Source organism: Passer domesticus, chromosome 6 (genome assembly GCF_036417665.1).
Source record: "Passer domesticus isolate bPasDom1 chromosome 6, bPasDom1.hap1, whole genome shotgun sequence".
NCBI classification, from domain to species: Eukaryota; Metazoa; Chordata; class Aves; order Passeriformes; family Passeridae; genus Passer; species Passer domesticus.
This window is the reverse complement of record NC_087479.1, coordinates 30,625,026-30,639,983: the sequence shown is the minus strand read 5'-3', so window position 1 is coordinate 30,639,983 and position 14,958 is coordinate 30,625,026. Positions and strand designations below refer to the sequence as shown.

General features: G+C 38.4%; 1 protein-coding gene across 9 annotated transcripts in view; it reads left to right on the top strand.

The window, feature by feature from the left end:
• The window catches only part of MEIS2 (Meis homeobox 2), a 173,958-nt gene that overhangs the window by 38,332 nt on the left and 120,668 nt on the right, over positions 1 to 14,958 (top strand). For 5 of the 9 annotated variants that reach the window (XM_064424114.1, XM_064424116.1, XM_064424113.1 and 2 more), the window contains 2 exons: positions 4,721 to 4,822; positions 14,813 to 14,958. In XM_064424114.1, coding sequence (XP_064280184.1) covers positions 4,721 to 4,822; positions 14,813 to 14,958 — 248 coding nt within the window. The remainder of the gene's footprint in view (positions 1 to 4,720; positions 4,823 to 14,812) is intronic. The other 4 variants (XM_064424120.1, XM_064424118.1, XM_064424122.1 and 1 more) reach the window with 1 other exon arrangement.

The following is a 14,958-nucleotide window of genomic DNA, read 5'->3' as shown; positions in this document are numbered from 1 at the left end:
ACATGGCCTAACTAATTTATGAGAAAAAAACTGTTCTGTTCATTGGATCAGCACTCTGAGGAGGCAGGTGGAATTGTAGGAAGTTTTCATTGAGTCTCTGGAGCAACTAAGGAAGTCACTAGAGATTCTTCTCAGTTTGAACTTTATCAGGGTCTACGCTTAATCAATATGGTATTGGAAAAAGAATTAATTACTAAAGCAGAATAAAACAGCTGCATTTTAAACTAAGGATCCATCAATTCAGTAATCTTCCAGTTACAGGCTAGGTGCCGTGAGGATCATTTTGACTTCATGTAATGAGGAACTGAGGGAGTTTCCTCATGAACAGGCTGGGAATTCACATTAGCCTATTTCAGCTATTTGTCATCAGTACAACTCATTTCTCCCGTTCTGAATTACAATTTGTATTTGATATACTGTCAAACCCACAAAATTCCCATATTCATGGAACTGAAAGCATTAATGTGGAAATCATTGTCACCATGAGAAAAAGTCTTAACCTTCCTGAGCCTCTTTATTCTATAGGCTGCGGCTCAAGTGGTTTCATGCCGGACATACCTCTATTGTGTTCATTGTGAGGGTCAGGGACCTGCCTGTTGAAGAAGCAGTAATTTGAACACAGCCTGTAAATGTTTCATCTGTAATTTCCATAATGGTGAATTTCAAGGAGGGCTGAGAAGGGTTATGGGAGATGAATTAGGTTTTTAGTGAGCTCATTAGGAAGCCAAACAGAGTTTAGACAGCAAGGCGGTGAGTGTGGCTGTAATCAGTTCTGCTCGCTTTGTTCCCTGCCTTCGGGACATTTTTTGAAAACTTCATGGCAGGGGCTGATGAGAATATACTGAGCAGAGGCTGCAATCTGATGGTTGACTTGTTGATTTGTAAACCTCTTAATTCATTTTTTGTTCAATTTAATCTTTTCTTTCTTAAGGAAAATTAGTTGAATGTTAGCCCTCTTTGCACTATTCACCTCTTAAATTATGCTCATTTTGAGGAGCTTGTTATGCCTGAATAAACATGAAATGACTTGGCATTTTCCCATAAGAGGCACACCCATTTTAATACCATGTATTTACCATTCCTGGAAATGTCTCATTAACTTCTGAAAATCTGTGAGCATGATATTTTTGGGCTACTGTAACACACCTCTTGGCAGTCACAGAAGGCAGTTTGGTTAATGCCTCATAATATCCATTTTTATTCTCAACATGAAGAAAGGCTCTCTATAGAAAATTGATGCAGTTTGCTCTGCTAATTTTCATGCTCATTCCAATTAATTTAACATGACCCAGATTTTCTTCCTCGGGCTCATCCTGACTAATTAGTAAGGCAACACCTAGAACAAGTTCTGTTTAATAACATTGAGGAACACTAGTTGTGAGTGATTTTGATGCTAATAAAGATATTCACTGATGGGACAGATATTTTATGTCAATTATAGTATGTAATTTAGAAGTCCCTATGTGCTGGATGGAGTATAGGAAGGCTGGCAAATCACTATGGGAGATAATTTTTTTTCTTTTCGTTAAAAAGATTTCCAAAGCACCTAGCTATCCTCAGGGACCAATTAGTTTATTTTTTTTTTGGTGCAACTAGTACTATTGTCAACTAATTCCACAGTAATAGATGGGGTGGTGCTGCTAAGGATGTACAATCTGTGAACCATCAACAACCAGGGCCCAGGCTTACATAATTTACTGAACCTTTATCACATACAAGAAAAGCCACCATGGGCACCAGAAAGCAGCACAGTCAAGGAGAAGAGGATAACTGCCTCATCTCCTTGATATAACTTTTCTTTTCTTGCCACTGTCCAGGTGTATCTGTTTTTCAAGAAAAAGGTTGAAAAGGGGGTTTTGTTAGTGCCTCATAACTGAATTGTCAGTGCTGGTGTTCATTTCAGAAAAATAGCCCCAGACCTGCACTCCATGTGATAATTCACTCCTGTTCTCTGAGCACTCTCCATCCAAATGTCAGGGCTGGAGCTCATGTAAGTGTCCTGACTGCGGAGAGACCAGCAGCACAGGAAGATCTTTGTCCCTTGGAGCACTTCTTCCTGGGAAAGCTGGCTTTCTCCATGTGTGTAATCCCCAAAAACAGAAACACAGCATGTGCAGCAGGGGAAGTGAGGTCCAGAAAGTGCTTTGGCATTGAGTTCATCAGAGGTAGAAAGAGGAAATGACAAACCTTGATTTTCCCCTGGTATCTCAGAGCAAATTCTCACATATGCTGCAGGAAGGTAGAGACAGGATAATAACACTGTTCATACTTCAGGATTTTTGTCAGTCACAAAAACAAAAAACTGTCTGGTCTCTTTACTGAAATTACAGTGCTAAGACTTGCTTTTGCTTCTAGTAACAAAAATGGAAATCCTGCTATTTAGCTGAAGGAGAAAAGAAATAAGTTGTCCTTGTACATCTATTTTGATCACAAGTATTATGTCCAAGAACCTGCCTTCTAACAGAGTATTTCAGGATGTTCCCTTTATGATACACATTTAGAAATGAAGAATTAGCAAAGAACAATAGCCATGCTCAAACTTGAAAAAATGTAATGCTCAAATGAGCTCAGGAGTGTGGTAGCATGTTTGTATTTAAAATCAGTAATATATAATATTCACTTACGTAAGAGCCACCACCAATATTAAATAATACTTTCAAAGCAGTTTTCATTGAAAGCTGTGTGACTTGATTATTTGAGCAGTTAAAAAAAAATTTTCCTTAAAATTCACTGAAGGTAACTTTCTGAGCCAATAACAGAAAAAGGGAGTAGAATACCTTATGTTAGATAATGCTATTAGCTATCTCAATCCTTATGTGCAGTATAAATCTCTGTTCAGTTTTAAAACCTGACATAGTAAAACACAGGCAAAAATATATTAACTATAAAATTGCAAGAGTGGGTTTAATGACTGAGGCAAATCTTAATTGCCGAGATCCTGTTTTGTGGGATTTTGGTTTGTTTTGTTGGGTGGGGTTTTTTTGTTTGTTTGGGGGTTTTTTTTGTTTTGTTTTGTTTTATTTTTGTTGGGGGGTTTTTTGTTTGTTTTTTTGGGGGGTTTTTTTGGGTTTTTTGTTTGTTTTTTTTTAGTACCAAGCCCTTTCATTGGCATAATTTCACCAAGTTTTTAGGAGGAGGGGGAGAAGGACAGAGAGATGTAGAGACTGTGTGAAGTTTCTTCTAATGCATAATGTATTTAAACACTGTACTTTCTGGATTGATGCCACTAACCAGCTCAGAAATTATTCCTGTTTCCTCCTTACAGACTTGCAGTAAGGAGTCAGAGATGACCATGTCTACAGTCATTCCTAGCTGGTGTCAGAACGTGACAATTCTGTTGTTCTGGGTCAGTGGTGAATAACTCACTCAAATGGTGCAAAGTCAGCCAGTTCTTAATTTTTTATCTCCTCAAGAGTGCATTCAGTGACTTTATCACTGAGAAGAATGACTCCCCTGCCTAGTGTGATCAAGATCTGGAAATTTGTTGCATCAGCACATTTAGCCTGGACTGCTACTTGATTGGTGGGGCTTATATTTGATCTTATGGCAGACAGGTCAGCTCGCTGACTGGCTAGGTGAACCTGGGTCCAGAGGGAAACTCCATTTTACCCATCTGAACCTGAAGGAAGGGAAGTCTCATAACTTGCCAGGCTTTTCATTTGGGTCCCTGCATGTAGGCAACACTGACTCCTTTGAAGTAGGGAGTGGGGTGATGTAAGCTCTCTGGAGACCAACTTGCGAGGCTCTTCCCCAAAAAGAGCTCGGGAATGCAAATCAGTTCTAGAAAGATTTTTTAGGCACTTCATATTTGTGTTTTGTAATATTTTCTGCAAAAGTGAAAGATCTGAAATGAAATTACTGGTTATGAGCAAAAAGACAATGCATCAGGTGTCAGAGTGGGTGTCTGTGCTTTTGAGTTTTGTGCTGTGACCTTTTAAAAAAATAGAGTTACAACAATTTAGTACCCTGCGGTTTTGCTATTCTTATGCCTCCTTATTTTCTAAATCCACTTCATTGAAACTTTTGTCAAAAGCTTTTTCCCTGGTTTCTACAGAATTATGTGTATGTCAATACTTTCAATCTCTTAAAGCGGCCCAAAGCATTTTATGGAACAATTTGGCTGCAGAGAGAGGTGGCCATAGCCATTCCTTCTTTTTTGCTTGTTTTTTAATCATATTAGCCTGAAAAAAATAAGTAAAATTATAGAATGGAAAAAAAAATTAATTGCTTATCTGCCTTTCTGATATCATAAAGATATCTGTCAAGGGCTAACTATGAGTTTTAGCTCCCTCATGCTTGCTCTTTTTGTCCAGCTACTGAACTTCAAAGAAAAGAAACATTTCAGGCCTTTCCAGTAACCCCTTTTAGGCATCCAATATGTACAGCACATAAGTTGTAGATGGTTTACAGTTTATGTTTACGAGGCTTCTTGGAGGAAAAGTACTTCAGGAAAAAAGAATTCAGGAAAAACAGTACCCCAAAAATAAATACAGGCAGGTCCAAAGCACACAGTTGTCATCTGGAGAATGATTCACCAGTGGGAGCAAGACTTGACTGAGTCCTTCAATTTGAGCGCCAAGTACCATATCGCTTATAAAGAGTATTAGCTGTGTTTCCAAATACATAGCACCCTATATTTAAAGTACGGGCTTTAAGTTAAACCTACAAGAGCAGACTGTCAGTGTTCCCACGTAACCCTTCGCATTCTGGCGTTTTCCAGACTGCCAGCCAAATGAACACTTTAGGAGGAGGTGCATATATATGTCCGCAGCACCCAGCGGGTTAATCCACCCTACTGTGCATAGGTGTTGGAGCTCTTATGGTATGTAAGACTTGCCAAGTTTGGAGTTGTTTTGTACTTTTAAATTTTTTTATGAACTATGCATTCACAGTAAGCATCTCTTCTTACGCTGTTCAAGAGTTTGTGAATGCATATCAAGACAGTACTTTCATTTGTTCTATGTAAAACACACATTTGCATACATTTTATCACCAGAAAAAGTTTTTATGGTTCATTTTGAGACCTTTCTACTAAAACATCTTTTATTTTTTTTTAAGCATTTAGCCATCCTCCACTCCATTTTTTTTTATACATATTAAAATAGACAAATGTGCATTTTGGACTTGTGGCCTAACAAGTGTCCTTTTCAGTAATTGAAGCTTTTAACTTAGTATCTCTCAGGAATAACTGTCTGTTACACTTCTAGTCCTTTTTTTTCTAGTTGAAAAAATCTTATCCATGTGTACCCATATGCAATATTTCAGCAAGTGCTTTCTTACTAACTAAACAGCCCTGAAAAAAGAGGTTTCTAATGGGGTACTGTGGACAGTACATAGACTCTTGCTGTACTACTGGGCATAATTTTAGGGGCTGTCTCCTGAGCAAGCAGTTGTGACAAACAGCATAGGGTCTAAGGGGAACTGCAAGACATTAAAATATCTCCGAGTTTATAACTACTTGTAACAGCTCTAAGGAAAATTGAGATGCTATGATTGCTATTTTCCTTTTAAAAACCAGTCATTTTTACTCTTAAAGAAACTACGTTAATGATTTAATGAAGAATGGTGCAGGATGTTAGTCATCATCTACTTTTAAGTTCTCACATTCTGCTATATATAAACAACTGCAAAATAGTAAAGGTTAAATATTGGGGAAGTACAACTGAACTTAATTACTTCAACTGCAGGTAGAATTTTAATTAACTTAGCTATTTTGCCCACATTTGATATTATTCAAACCACAAAAGTAACAGCATAACAAATAAAAAAAAGCTACTTAGAATAAAATATAGCTTTTTAATGTATGCTTACTTTTATACAGTTGATTGTGAAAATGAAAAACATTATCCCAGAACTAAAAAAGGAAAATAGTCTCTTAAAGGAGATGTGCTTTCAGCAAAAGAAAAATATTTTCTTTGTCTCCCGATTTCTTTAATGACTTTAAACTCTTATTGTTGCCTCAGCTGTAGCCAGTCTGCAGCTGGTATTCTTAACAGAATTACTATGAGAATGCCAAAAATACTTCTCTAAAAATATATGAAAAAAAGATTTTAAAAGAATGCCACTAAAACTGCAGCACAAGGACACTTCGTGTGACAGCGTTTAGTAGAATGAAAAATTTAAACAGAATAACAGCTATTTACATTCACACTGCAAAGTAATTACTGAAGCATATAGAATACTTAAACCTATTTTAATAATATTTTACTTCAGCCTAGATACCAAAAACTGGGAGTACTTACCAACTTGTACTAAGGTGGAGAGGGTGGAAATTGAAGTTAAAACCAGAAAAAAAAAGTCTATTGAACACTTTCCTGGTGAGGTACAATGTGAGTTTCACTTTTAAACAGAAGAGCATCATAAATCAGCATAAACCACATGTTTTAATGAGTGTATCTCCTCTGGAATTGTGCAGTGCTTGCAATTTTCTGTGACCAAGACATGGATCTGGTCTTAGACTTCTTACTCAGGCAAAACTGCCACTGACATTAATGATAATTTTGCTTGAATAGAACAAAGTGCTTGATGGGAGTTGTGCCAGCATGAGGGGTGCGAGATTAGGATAAACGTGCAAAAAAGTACAACTTCAAATGGCTGTACCTTTGACTTCTACAGCTAGCATTTCCTCCAACTACAAGGATCTTAATTATAACATTTTCTGGTTCAAAGATTAACATTTAGCATTCTGGGAAAGACTTTCTGGACTTTAGTAACCTGATCAGCACGGTCTCCTTTTGGTGTCTGCCTCTTTCTGGTTCTTTGTATTGCAGGGGAGATGATAGTATCTGGCACATTCCTCGGATGTCTTGAAGATAGCAGCCTTCTGTGTTTGGGGCTGAAAGATTGTGAACTCTGTGTTAGCAGAAATGCCACACAGGGGAGGTGAATAGAACATTAAAAAAGCTTTAGCTTTAGGTACTGCAGCGCAAGCAGAGTTGAATTTGAGAGCTGGGACTTAAGTGGACATTTGTCCCTGCTTTCTTCCTTAATAAAATCTGAGTGTTAACTGTGGGTAAGGGCATTTGAGAGATCACTAAAAATGAATCATTGAGTGCCCAGAAGAGCTTTATTATGATATACTACAGAGAACTTTCGAATATACCTAGTACTTTTTAAGTGGTTATCAGACACATGTAGGAGTTACTATTATGGAAGTGAATTATTTTGTCCTAGCGCTGCAGAAGCAAAATAATTTGCCAAATTAAAATGTCAAAATAAAACTCATCAAAAACTGGATCTGTGTGGTCCTTTGTGGCCCTGTGCTCCCATCCAATTTTCTTTTGCCCCATGAAAAGCTATTGAGCAAAAAAATCACTAGCACCAACCACCAATGGTTGTTGTGTTTGTGTATGTGTAGTCCATTTTGAAAATGCCTGACACAATACTAAATCTGGGGGGAAAAAAATCTCAGTGCAGAAATCCTGACTGGCCAAATTGATTTTTAAAAATTACAAAATTTAAAAAAAATTCCCAAACTGATATCGGGTTCCAGTACTGAATTCTTGTAGGAAGAGGCAAGGGAGGTTGCTTAGTTCAGTCTGTTCGCCCCAGAAGCAATTAGATAGAAGGAATTATTCTGCTCCCGAAGTTCCGCCTAAGTGTTGCCACTGCCCAGTTAACCAGTGTGAAAATACCATGGAAAATAAATTATTAAACTATACTGTTATTACTAACTTGCCAGTTCCAGAGAAACAAATGCAGCCACATTTACATATGTGTCCATCTGTCTGTTTTTACACTTTATGTCTTCAACCAGTGGGTGAAATTGTTTTAATCCAAGCTGCAGTCTAATTTTTTTTTTAATTTGTTTTTTCCCCCTGCTGATATTTTTCTCTGTGTGTATGTTATTTGTAGATGGACATGCATATTCTTGACAGTAGCTAGTTCTTAATTGCCCCTTTAAGTAATCTAATCTCTCTGGCCATGGTAGTTTTAACTGGAGTATGCAGCAGAGTTCTCCATGGATAATTTTCGTTAGTTAGCAGATTGTTACCATCTCAGTATTGCTGAAATCCCTAATCTCAGGTCAGCGTGAAGCTGCAGTGGTTACAATCCTGTTGCCTGATGCAGTGTGAATGGAAGTGCTTTCTGTCAGAAACATGTGGTCTCTTCAGTGGAGAGCCTGCGTAAATCCTGTGTAAATAGAGGGAGGCTAACAAAGGATGAGCCCCTGCAGCTCAGAGCATTTGGAGCCATTTGGGGGCTGAATTTGCTAAATGCTGCTTATACCGCCTGAAAAGTTGAAGAGAAAGGAGCATAAAATCCCTTCTTTTTTCTCTTTCTGCTCCTACCCTGGGGGGAGGGTGTTAAGGGCCAGGGAAGCCTGAGGTAAGCCTATGAAGACTGTTTTTTCAGTGCTCTTTTGAGTGTGAAAAAGGTGGCATGGGTCACTGTCCCCTCTTTAATGTCGGAAAACCCACACAGTTAGTAAATGTTGCATGTAAACTAAAGCATTTCATCCCTTCTCCTGCACTCCACGGCAGTGGGCCATGAACTAGTCACTTGAAAATCGCAGAAAAATTTCACTTCAACATGTCTGGACAGTTTAGCACAGCAGGAACGTAAGAGAGATCAGTAATTAGCAGGTTGCTTTACTGCTGTTCCTCTTGTCTGCATTGGAACACTTTTTTCACCTGATGTGATAAAATGTTGGATTGCAATGAACGAACTATGAACTTCCTGGCTGTATAAGAGCTTAACATTTAAACTGTGGTTTATCAATTTTCTCTTATATAAGCTGCAAAAATACATTTTTTGACATTTGACAGAATTTCTAAGATTTCTCGATTCCCTTTACAAATAAACATGAAATCTAAACACAGACAATAAAAGGACACAAAAAAAAAGCCAGTCTTTTTTCTTATTTTTGGACAGAAAAATAATAAAAAAGGAAATGTGAAACTTAACAGTTCTGAAAATAATTTTGAAATATTTTGATCACTGATTTTATAGCATGCATGGCTATAATAAGAGCTGAAATGTCATTCCTACTTTGAATAAATAATAAAATTTATGTGAATTCCTTTTTGCAAATAAGATATGTTAGTGACTCTAGACAGGTGCCTATCCAGAAACAGAAAATAAACAGTTTTCATTCTGTCTCTTGTAAATACACTTTATGTAAAAGATATCATGCAAGTCCTTAAGCCTTTAACACTTATTGCCAGATGGCAATAGGGACTTGCTCCTGAATGACAAACTATGCTGAGTTGTAATTAGATTACGTAAAATAGCTTTGTATGTGGGGTCTGATAGCATCTTAAGTTTTCTTCCTATTTGAATTTGTAATAATTACTAATTCATACATGTGTGAAATTCATACATGTCATCTTTACATTATCGGCCCGGTGGAATTGCTGGGTTTTATTCTGGAAAGCAAAAGAGCAGCAAGAGAGAGGGTCAGGTCTTTGTCTCCTTCCTGCTTCTAGAAGGGCAACAGGACACCAGCCTCTGTAGGAAGAGAGATGGTAGTGGTATATGTCTGAAGTTTTCTCCTGTTCTGTCTGGTGCACCAGTGTCCAACCTTTCTTTCTGTCCAAGATGCTCTCTGAAACATAGAACAGGGAACCATGAAACATATCTCTGGTGTTCCAGAGACACCAAGGCAGAGAATGCAGTGGTTGGATTACAGCAGCTCACTTGAGGACACTCCACTCCAAGAAGAAGTGACCATGCAGGTCAGCACAGGCTCAGTGTGCCTGTCAGGTCCCTGAACAGCTTCTGATGGCTCCTTTCCTCCTGGATAAAGTAATTCAGCAAAACCAGCGCAGGTACTGGCAGAGCACTGCCAATGATGGCACACCTCTAAGCTGGGTTGCCCACCTGAACTGTTTGTGATTTTCCAAGTCCCATACTTGCCAGTCATAACCTATCTTAACTTAGTTTCCCTAGGCAAGAAATGCAGGAGATAAGTATGGCTCCTGTGGTGAGGAGACTTAAGTCAACTTCCTGGAACAGGGATCATTAAGAAGAAGAGAAAGAAAAAAACAATCCATAGCCAGGACTTCATTCAAAGATCCGTGATCTACTGGAGCTGTAAGGCTAAAAGCCTGATAATTGTAACAGGATGGAATGAAGATAAGGATTCTCCTGAAGGGTCTTTGATTCTGGAGCTGACATTCCCTCTCTGTTAGTCTTCCCTTAAGTACAGACTATCTTATCTTCAAAAACATCTTCAGACACTTCTCTCCAGCTTTTTGAGAGTGATAATTAACCAGATTTTTAAGATTTTTCTCTGGTGGTGATATGGATTGTATTACTAAGCTGAATGTCCTTATTAATAATGGTTTACAATATTTATGTGTCTAGATGGACACGTAAGTGCAAATAAATAATTACAAGTTATGAATATAGGCTGCATGCAGATTTTTCTCTTTGTTTTGCATTTAAATCTACATATTCCACTCCATCAAAATATTAGTCTGGAATATTAGAGTAGTTTACTTAAGATCAGCATAGTGCACTGCAGCTTTTTTTTTCAGAATCCTTTAACGTGCTTTTCATATTGCATCCACTATTTTTAGAAAAATGGCAAAGTGTCTTGTCTTCCCCCGAGTTTAGATACTCCTGCTGTTCTCTCTTTTCCTTTAATGTGACAAACCTTAAAGCTGTAAGGGACCTCTGATGGTGAAGAAACTCGAAAACTGGGTTCTGAAATGTACTTTTCCAGAAATCATGTTTTTAACTGCTCTACTTGCTATGATGGTAACAGAAACTATTTCTAGAATTTGAATCTGGACTGTTACCAGGCTGATGTGCTTTGGCCTGACTGGGTCATCCTTTTCAGTTACCATTTTGATAGATTGGGGATTTGTTATTCATCCTGTTCACAAGTGGTAAAAGGACAAGATGGGCAACTTCTAAACTTGCTTCATCTGTTGCTGGGTTTTTACCCTGTGAAGAACACAAGGAGTAGGGTTGAGATATGACTGATGGTGTGGGAGACTAACAAAGAAAAATTCATTGGTACAATAACGTTGGACAGGCTTTGCGTAGGACTGGTCTCTGTTTCTCAGAGTCCTTGACTCTGTCAACACTGGACTTGCAAGCTTATCTGTCCAAGAAATCAGCTTGCAGCAAACTGGAATTATGGTGCAATGGAAACCCTGCAATGACTGTTTATTTGATATTTTTTTAAAGAAGAGATATTCTCCTTTGCTTTCAATGCAAAGGAATTCAGCTTGTGAAAGGAAACCCTCTGTACATACAAAGGGTGCCTGAACACAGAGCCAGTGTGGAAGCCCAACTTCCCACTATGTGAAGAAGACTTGTATCTTCAGTGTCCTTAACAAACTCTTCCCCTAGAAGAGAAGGTCTTTAAGGAACCCCAGGTGGGTCCCTTCACAAGGTTTCTTGTAAACGCTTTCCATCTTTTATAGGGGTTATTGAGACTATTACATAGCATTGCTATAATCTTAAACAAGCTGGGTAAAATGCTTAATTCTCTACTGGTTGGAATCATGCCTAGTCATTGACACCTCCACAAAGAGAGTGCCACTTAAGAATTCTCCACTTTCCTGCAACACTGATAGGGTTTTGCAGTCATGTGTATTCTTTGCACAAGAATAAATGAGTGAACAGTATGAAAAGCAGGAGAAAATCACCCTTAATTTTTTTGGTTCTGTGTGAAAGAAAGAGACAGTGGACCAAAATCCAAACCTTAATTTCTTCTCTGGAAAATTTGGATAACTATGCTTGAATAATTGCCATTTCCATAGAAATTAGGATTTGACTCTACTCTTCTTACAAATTACCATCTAAACCAGGATAAGAATGGTTCACATAAGCAGAATCTCTTGTAATGATGATTTAAATTATTTAAAATTTTATTCCTTTGTACAGTAGTGAAAAATATAGTTAATCCAGTCTACCATAAAGTGACTTTCATATCTGTTCATTTTATTTAGCTTTTGATATTTTACTTTTCTTTATTTAAAGTACCTGACATTTATTTGGATAAAGCAAGCTAGGACCAGAAGTAAATAATTACATCATGGTAAAGACACTTATGGGCTTTTTCTGTGATTTCTTCTCACTAGAAATTGCATCCACTAAAATGAGTGGTTGTAGTCCTATTAAAGGTAGGACAATACAGATTAACAGGTCTGTCATACACCAGGAGGAACAAATCTTGCTGTATTTTTCTTCTGATATCATTTGGAGTTATAATATTTGAATTTTCTTTTGTGAGGTTATTAGGCAAGCACCAACTCTTATGATTTCAACTGCTGATTAGGATGGCAAGGCAATGAGAGCTTTAGTTGAACTTTTCTTTCTTGGGCTGCTATTAGCTTTTTTAAACCAGGGTATTAATAACCTCATCAAAAAGTCTAAACACTGATATAGCGTGTGGGAGAGTCCTGCTGAAGATGCTTACAAATAGGAGAGTATATGCAGACAGACAGGAATTTGTCCATAGAGAGGGTGAACTGGTGTTTCTGTGGTTTGAAAGAATGGTGCAGAGCAGAAGTTTTACAGCTCCACACATCCTGTGCATACACACATTACTTTTACATAAAGAGACAAAGATATCTTTATCCGCACGACAGATAGACAAACAGACTGACTGACTTCAAACTTGCACTTTCAGTAGAGATTTTTTCCCCCCATCTCCGGGTACTGCTTTTCAAAATTGCCTGAGGCTACAGTACAGCACCTCAGATCCCCAAGGCCCATTGCCTGGCTCCTAATAGCCACTCTCCATCTGTGTCACATGAACAGCTGATGAGATAGCTCCAGTGTCTGTATTTTGGAGAGCATATCCACCCAGGTTAAAATGCTGGGGTTGCCAAGGAGCAGTCAGAAGCCATTAGTGTTTGTGAGAATTTGCCTTGCAGCAGTTCCTTGGCATAGTGGAAAGAGTGTGTGCGTGTGTGTGTGCGCGCGCACACGTGTCTGTGAGAGAGGGGTAGGGTGGAATACGTGGGGGGGAAGAAAGCAGCAGAAAGGAGTGCTTTCTAAATAACTGATATATTACAAAAGCAAACAGTTGGTTACAGTCTTCAGAGCTTCCATAATCTCTTCAACTAGTTTACTGTGATTTGGCTCTCCTTTCTCTATCATTAATAGAAGAAAGAAAGAAAAAAAAGCATGAGAAACAGAGCAGCGACTTCAGGGTCTTGCTCTGGTGTTTGGGCAGATGGAAAGGAGCTGCTCTGCCTTGGGGCAGGGTGGTTGTAATGAAGTGGCCGGTCAGTCTGTAAATAGTGAGGGTCATCTCTTCCATGTGATGGAGGGTATCACATTGCAGTGAAAATGGAAATGTCAATAAAATTAATCTGCCAGCTCTTTGCTGTGGCTTTTTCTGTCTCTCCAGTCCAAAAGGGTCGGTTTTTCAGAGGGGACGTGGTACAAGAAGGGTGATCTGGCATGGGAGGGAAGATGGAGCTGAAATGCAAGTTTTGAAGCAAATGGACTGTATGTAGCAGCAATGTATTTCGTTTAGTAGCACTACAGATCTAGACGAGGCTATAGGAATTAGCTCATGAATCTATAGCATTCCTCAGGAAGCTATGGAGCGTCTAGCTCAGGCTACATTGAGCACAGAGTTTATTGTTTTAGGCTTTCTTGGACAAGGTTTTTACTTAGCATGGGATTTATGGCATTTACTGCTAATGAATGTCTATTCTTAAATTACAAAAACCACCGTCTCAGCACAATTCCCAGATGTCCTTCCAGGACCTCGGCTTCTTAAACACCAGCAGGGAGCATAAACTCTCCACTTCTCTGTTTTCCTCTTTCGTGTGGCTCCGGGCTAATGATGTGTAAGGAAAACACAGCAATCTATAAAGTCTCAGTGCTGTCCCAGTATTCTTCATTTATTTTGCATTTGATTATGCCACAAGTCGGATCTTGTTTCTTTCCTTTTTTTAAAGTTATTAGTTCAAATATTAATGTAGGAATATGGCATATATTGCTGCTCTTGATTGATGCCTTCCCAAAAACAGGAAGACGTGCTCGTATGAATTTTAAGAAAGTAGGGGTCCTGCAATGCCTTGCCAGAAGAGTTTTTCAGATACATAATTTAGATGCCCTCCAGGCAGGCTTTCAAGGCATTTTTGCTGGAGGGCAAGAAAAAATAACTATGACTGTTAAAAGTAAATGATTTTTGCTAATGCACAATTAATGCCAGGGAAAAGCACAGAAGAGAAGGATGTTGATGGAAAGTTCTGATTAAGTGAGAGCTCTACCTTGATGTGCATCTTTTTTTTTAATGATAATAATCACTGATGCAGAGATGTAGAAGTTTTCATGTCATGCAAATGCTGTATGCAGGGTCACACTAGGTGTACGTGTTTGTGAGTGCGTGTGTACGTGTGCTGGGAGGTGATGGTTACTGGGAGGGGCTCATCTGACAGTGTGTTATGTGCACTGAACGGTGACATGGTTACTGCCACCTCTGCAGAGGGCCTCGAATATATAGACTACAGAACATTTAACTTGATTACTTATACGTACGTATTCAGAATGGTTGTAGGGATGCATTTACAGTAAATGGGTTTTTTGTGGCAGGTTTTCCCACATTGAATCCCATAATTGAAAAAGAGCTACTGCACTATGTCAAGCACACAATTATAATTGAATTAATGATATATGCATGTGTGAAACACAAAATTAGTATTTGGAGAGACACTGTTTTCTAATTTTTACATATTTGCATCGGCATTCTTATATAATGAGAAACAGTATGTGCCTGATCTAACAAATAAAAACCCCCCAAAATGTCGTAGTGTCTTGGCAATTAATGATATTTTTGGCTTCTGTATTTGGTTCATTAAACATCTCCTCCTTCCTGTTTTTCTCTTTGTTGTAGGTGATGGTTTAGACAACAGTGTAGCTTCACCTGGTACAGGAGATGATGATGACCCAGACAAGGACAAAAAGCGTCAGAAGAAAAGAGGCATTTTCCCCAAAGTAGCAACAAATATCATGAGAGCGTGGCTTTTCCAGCACCTCACA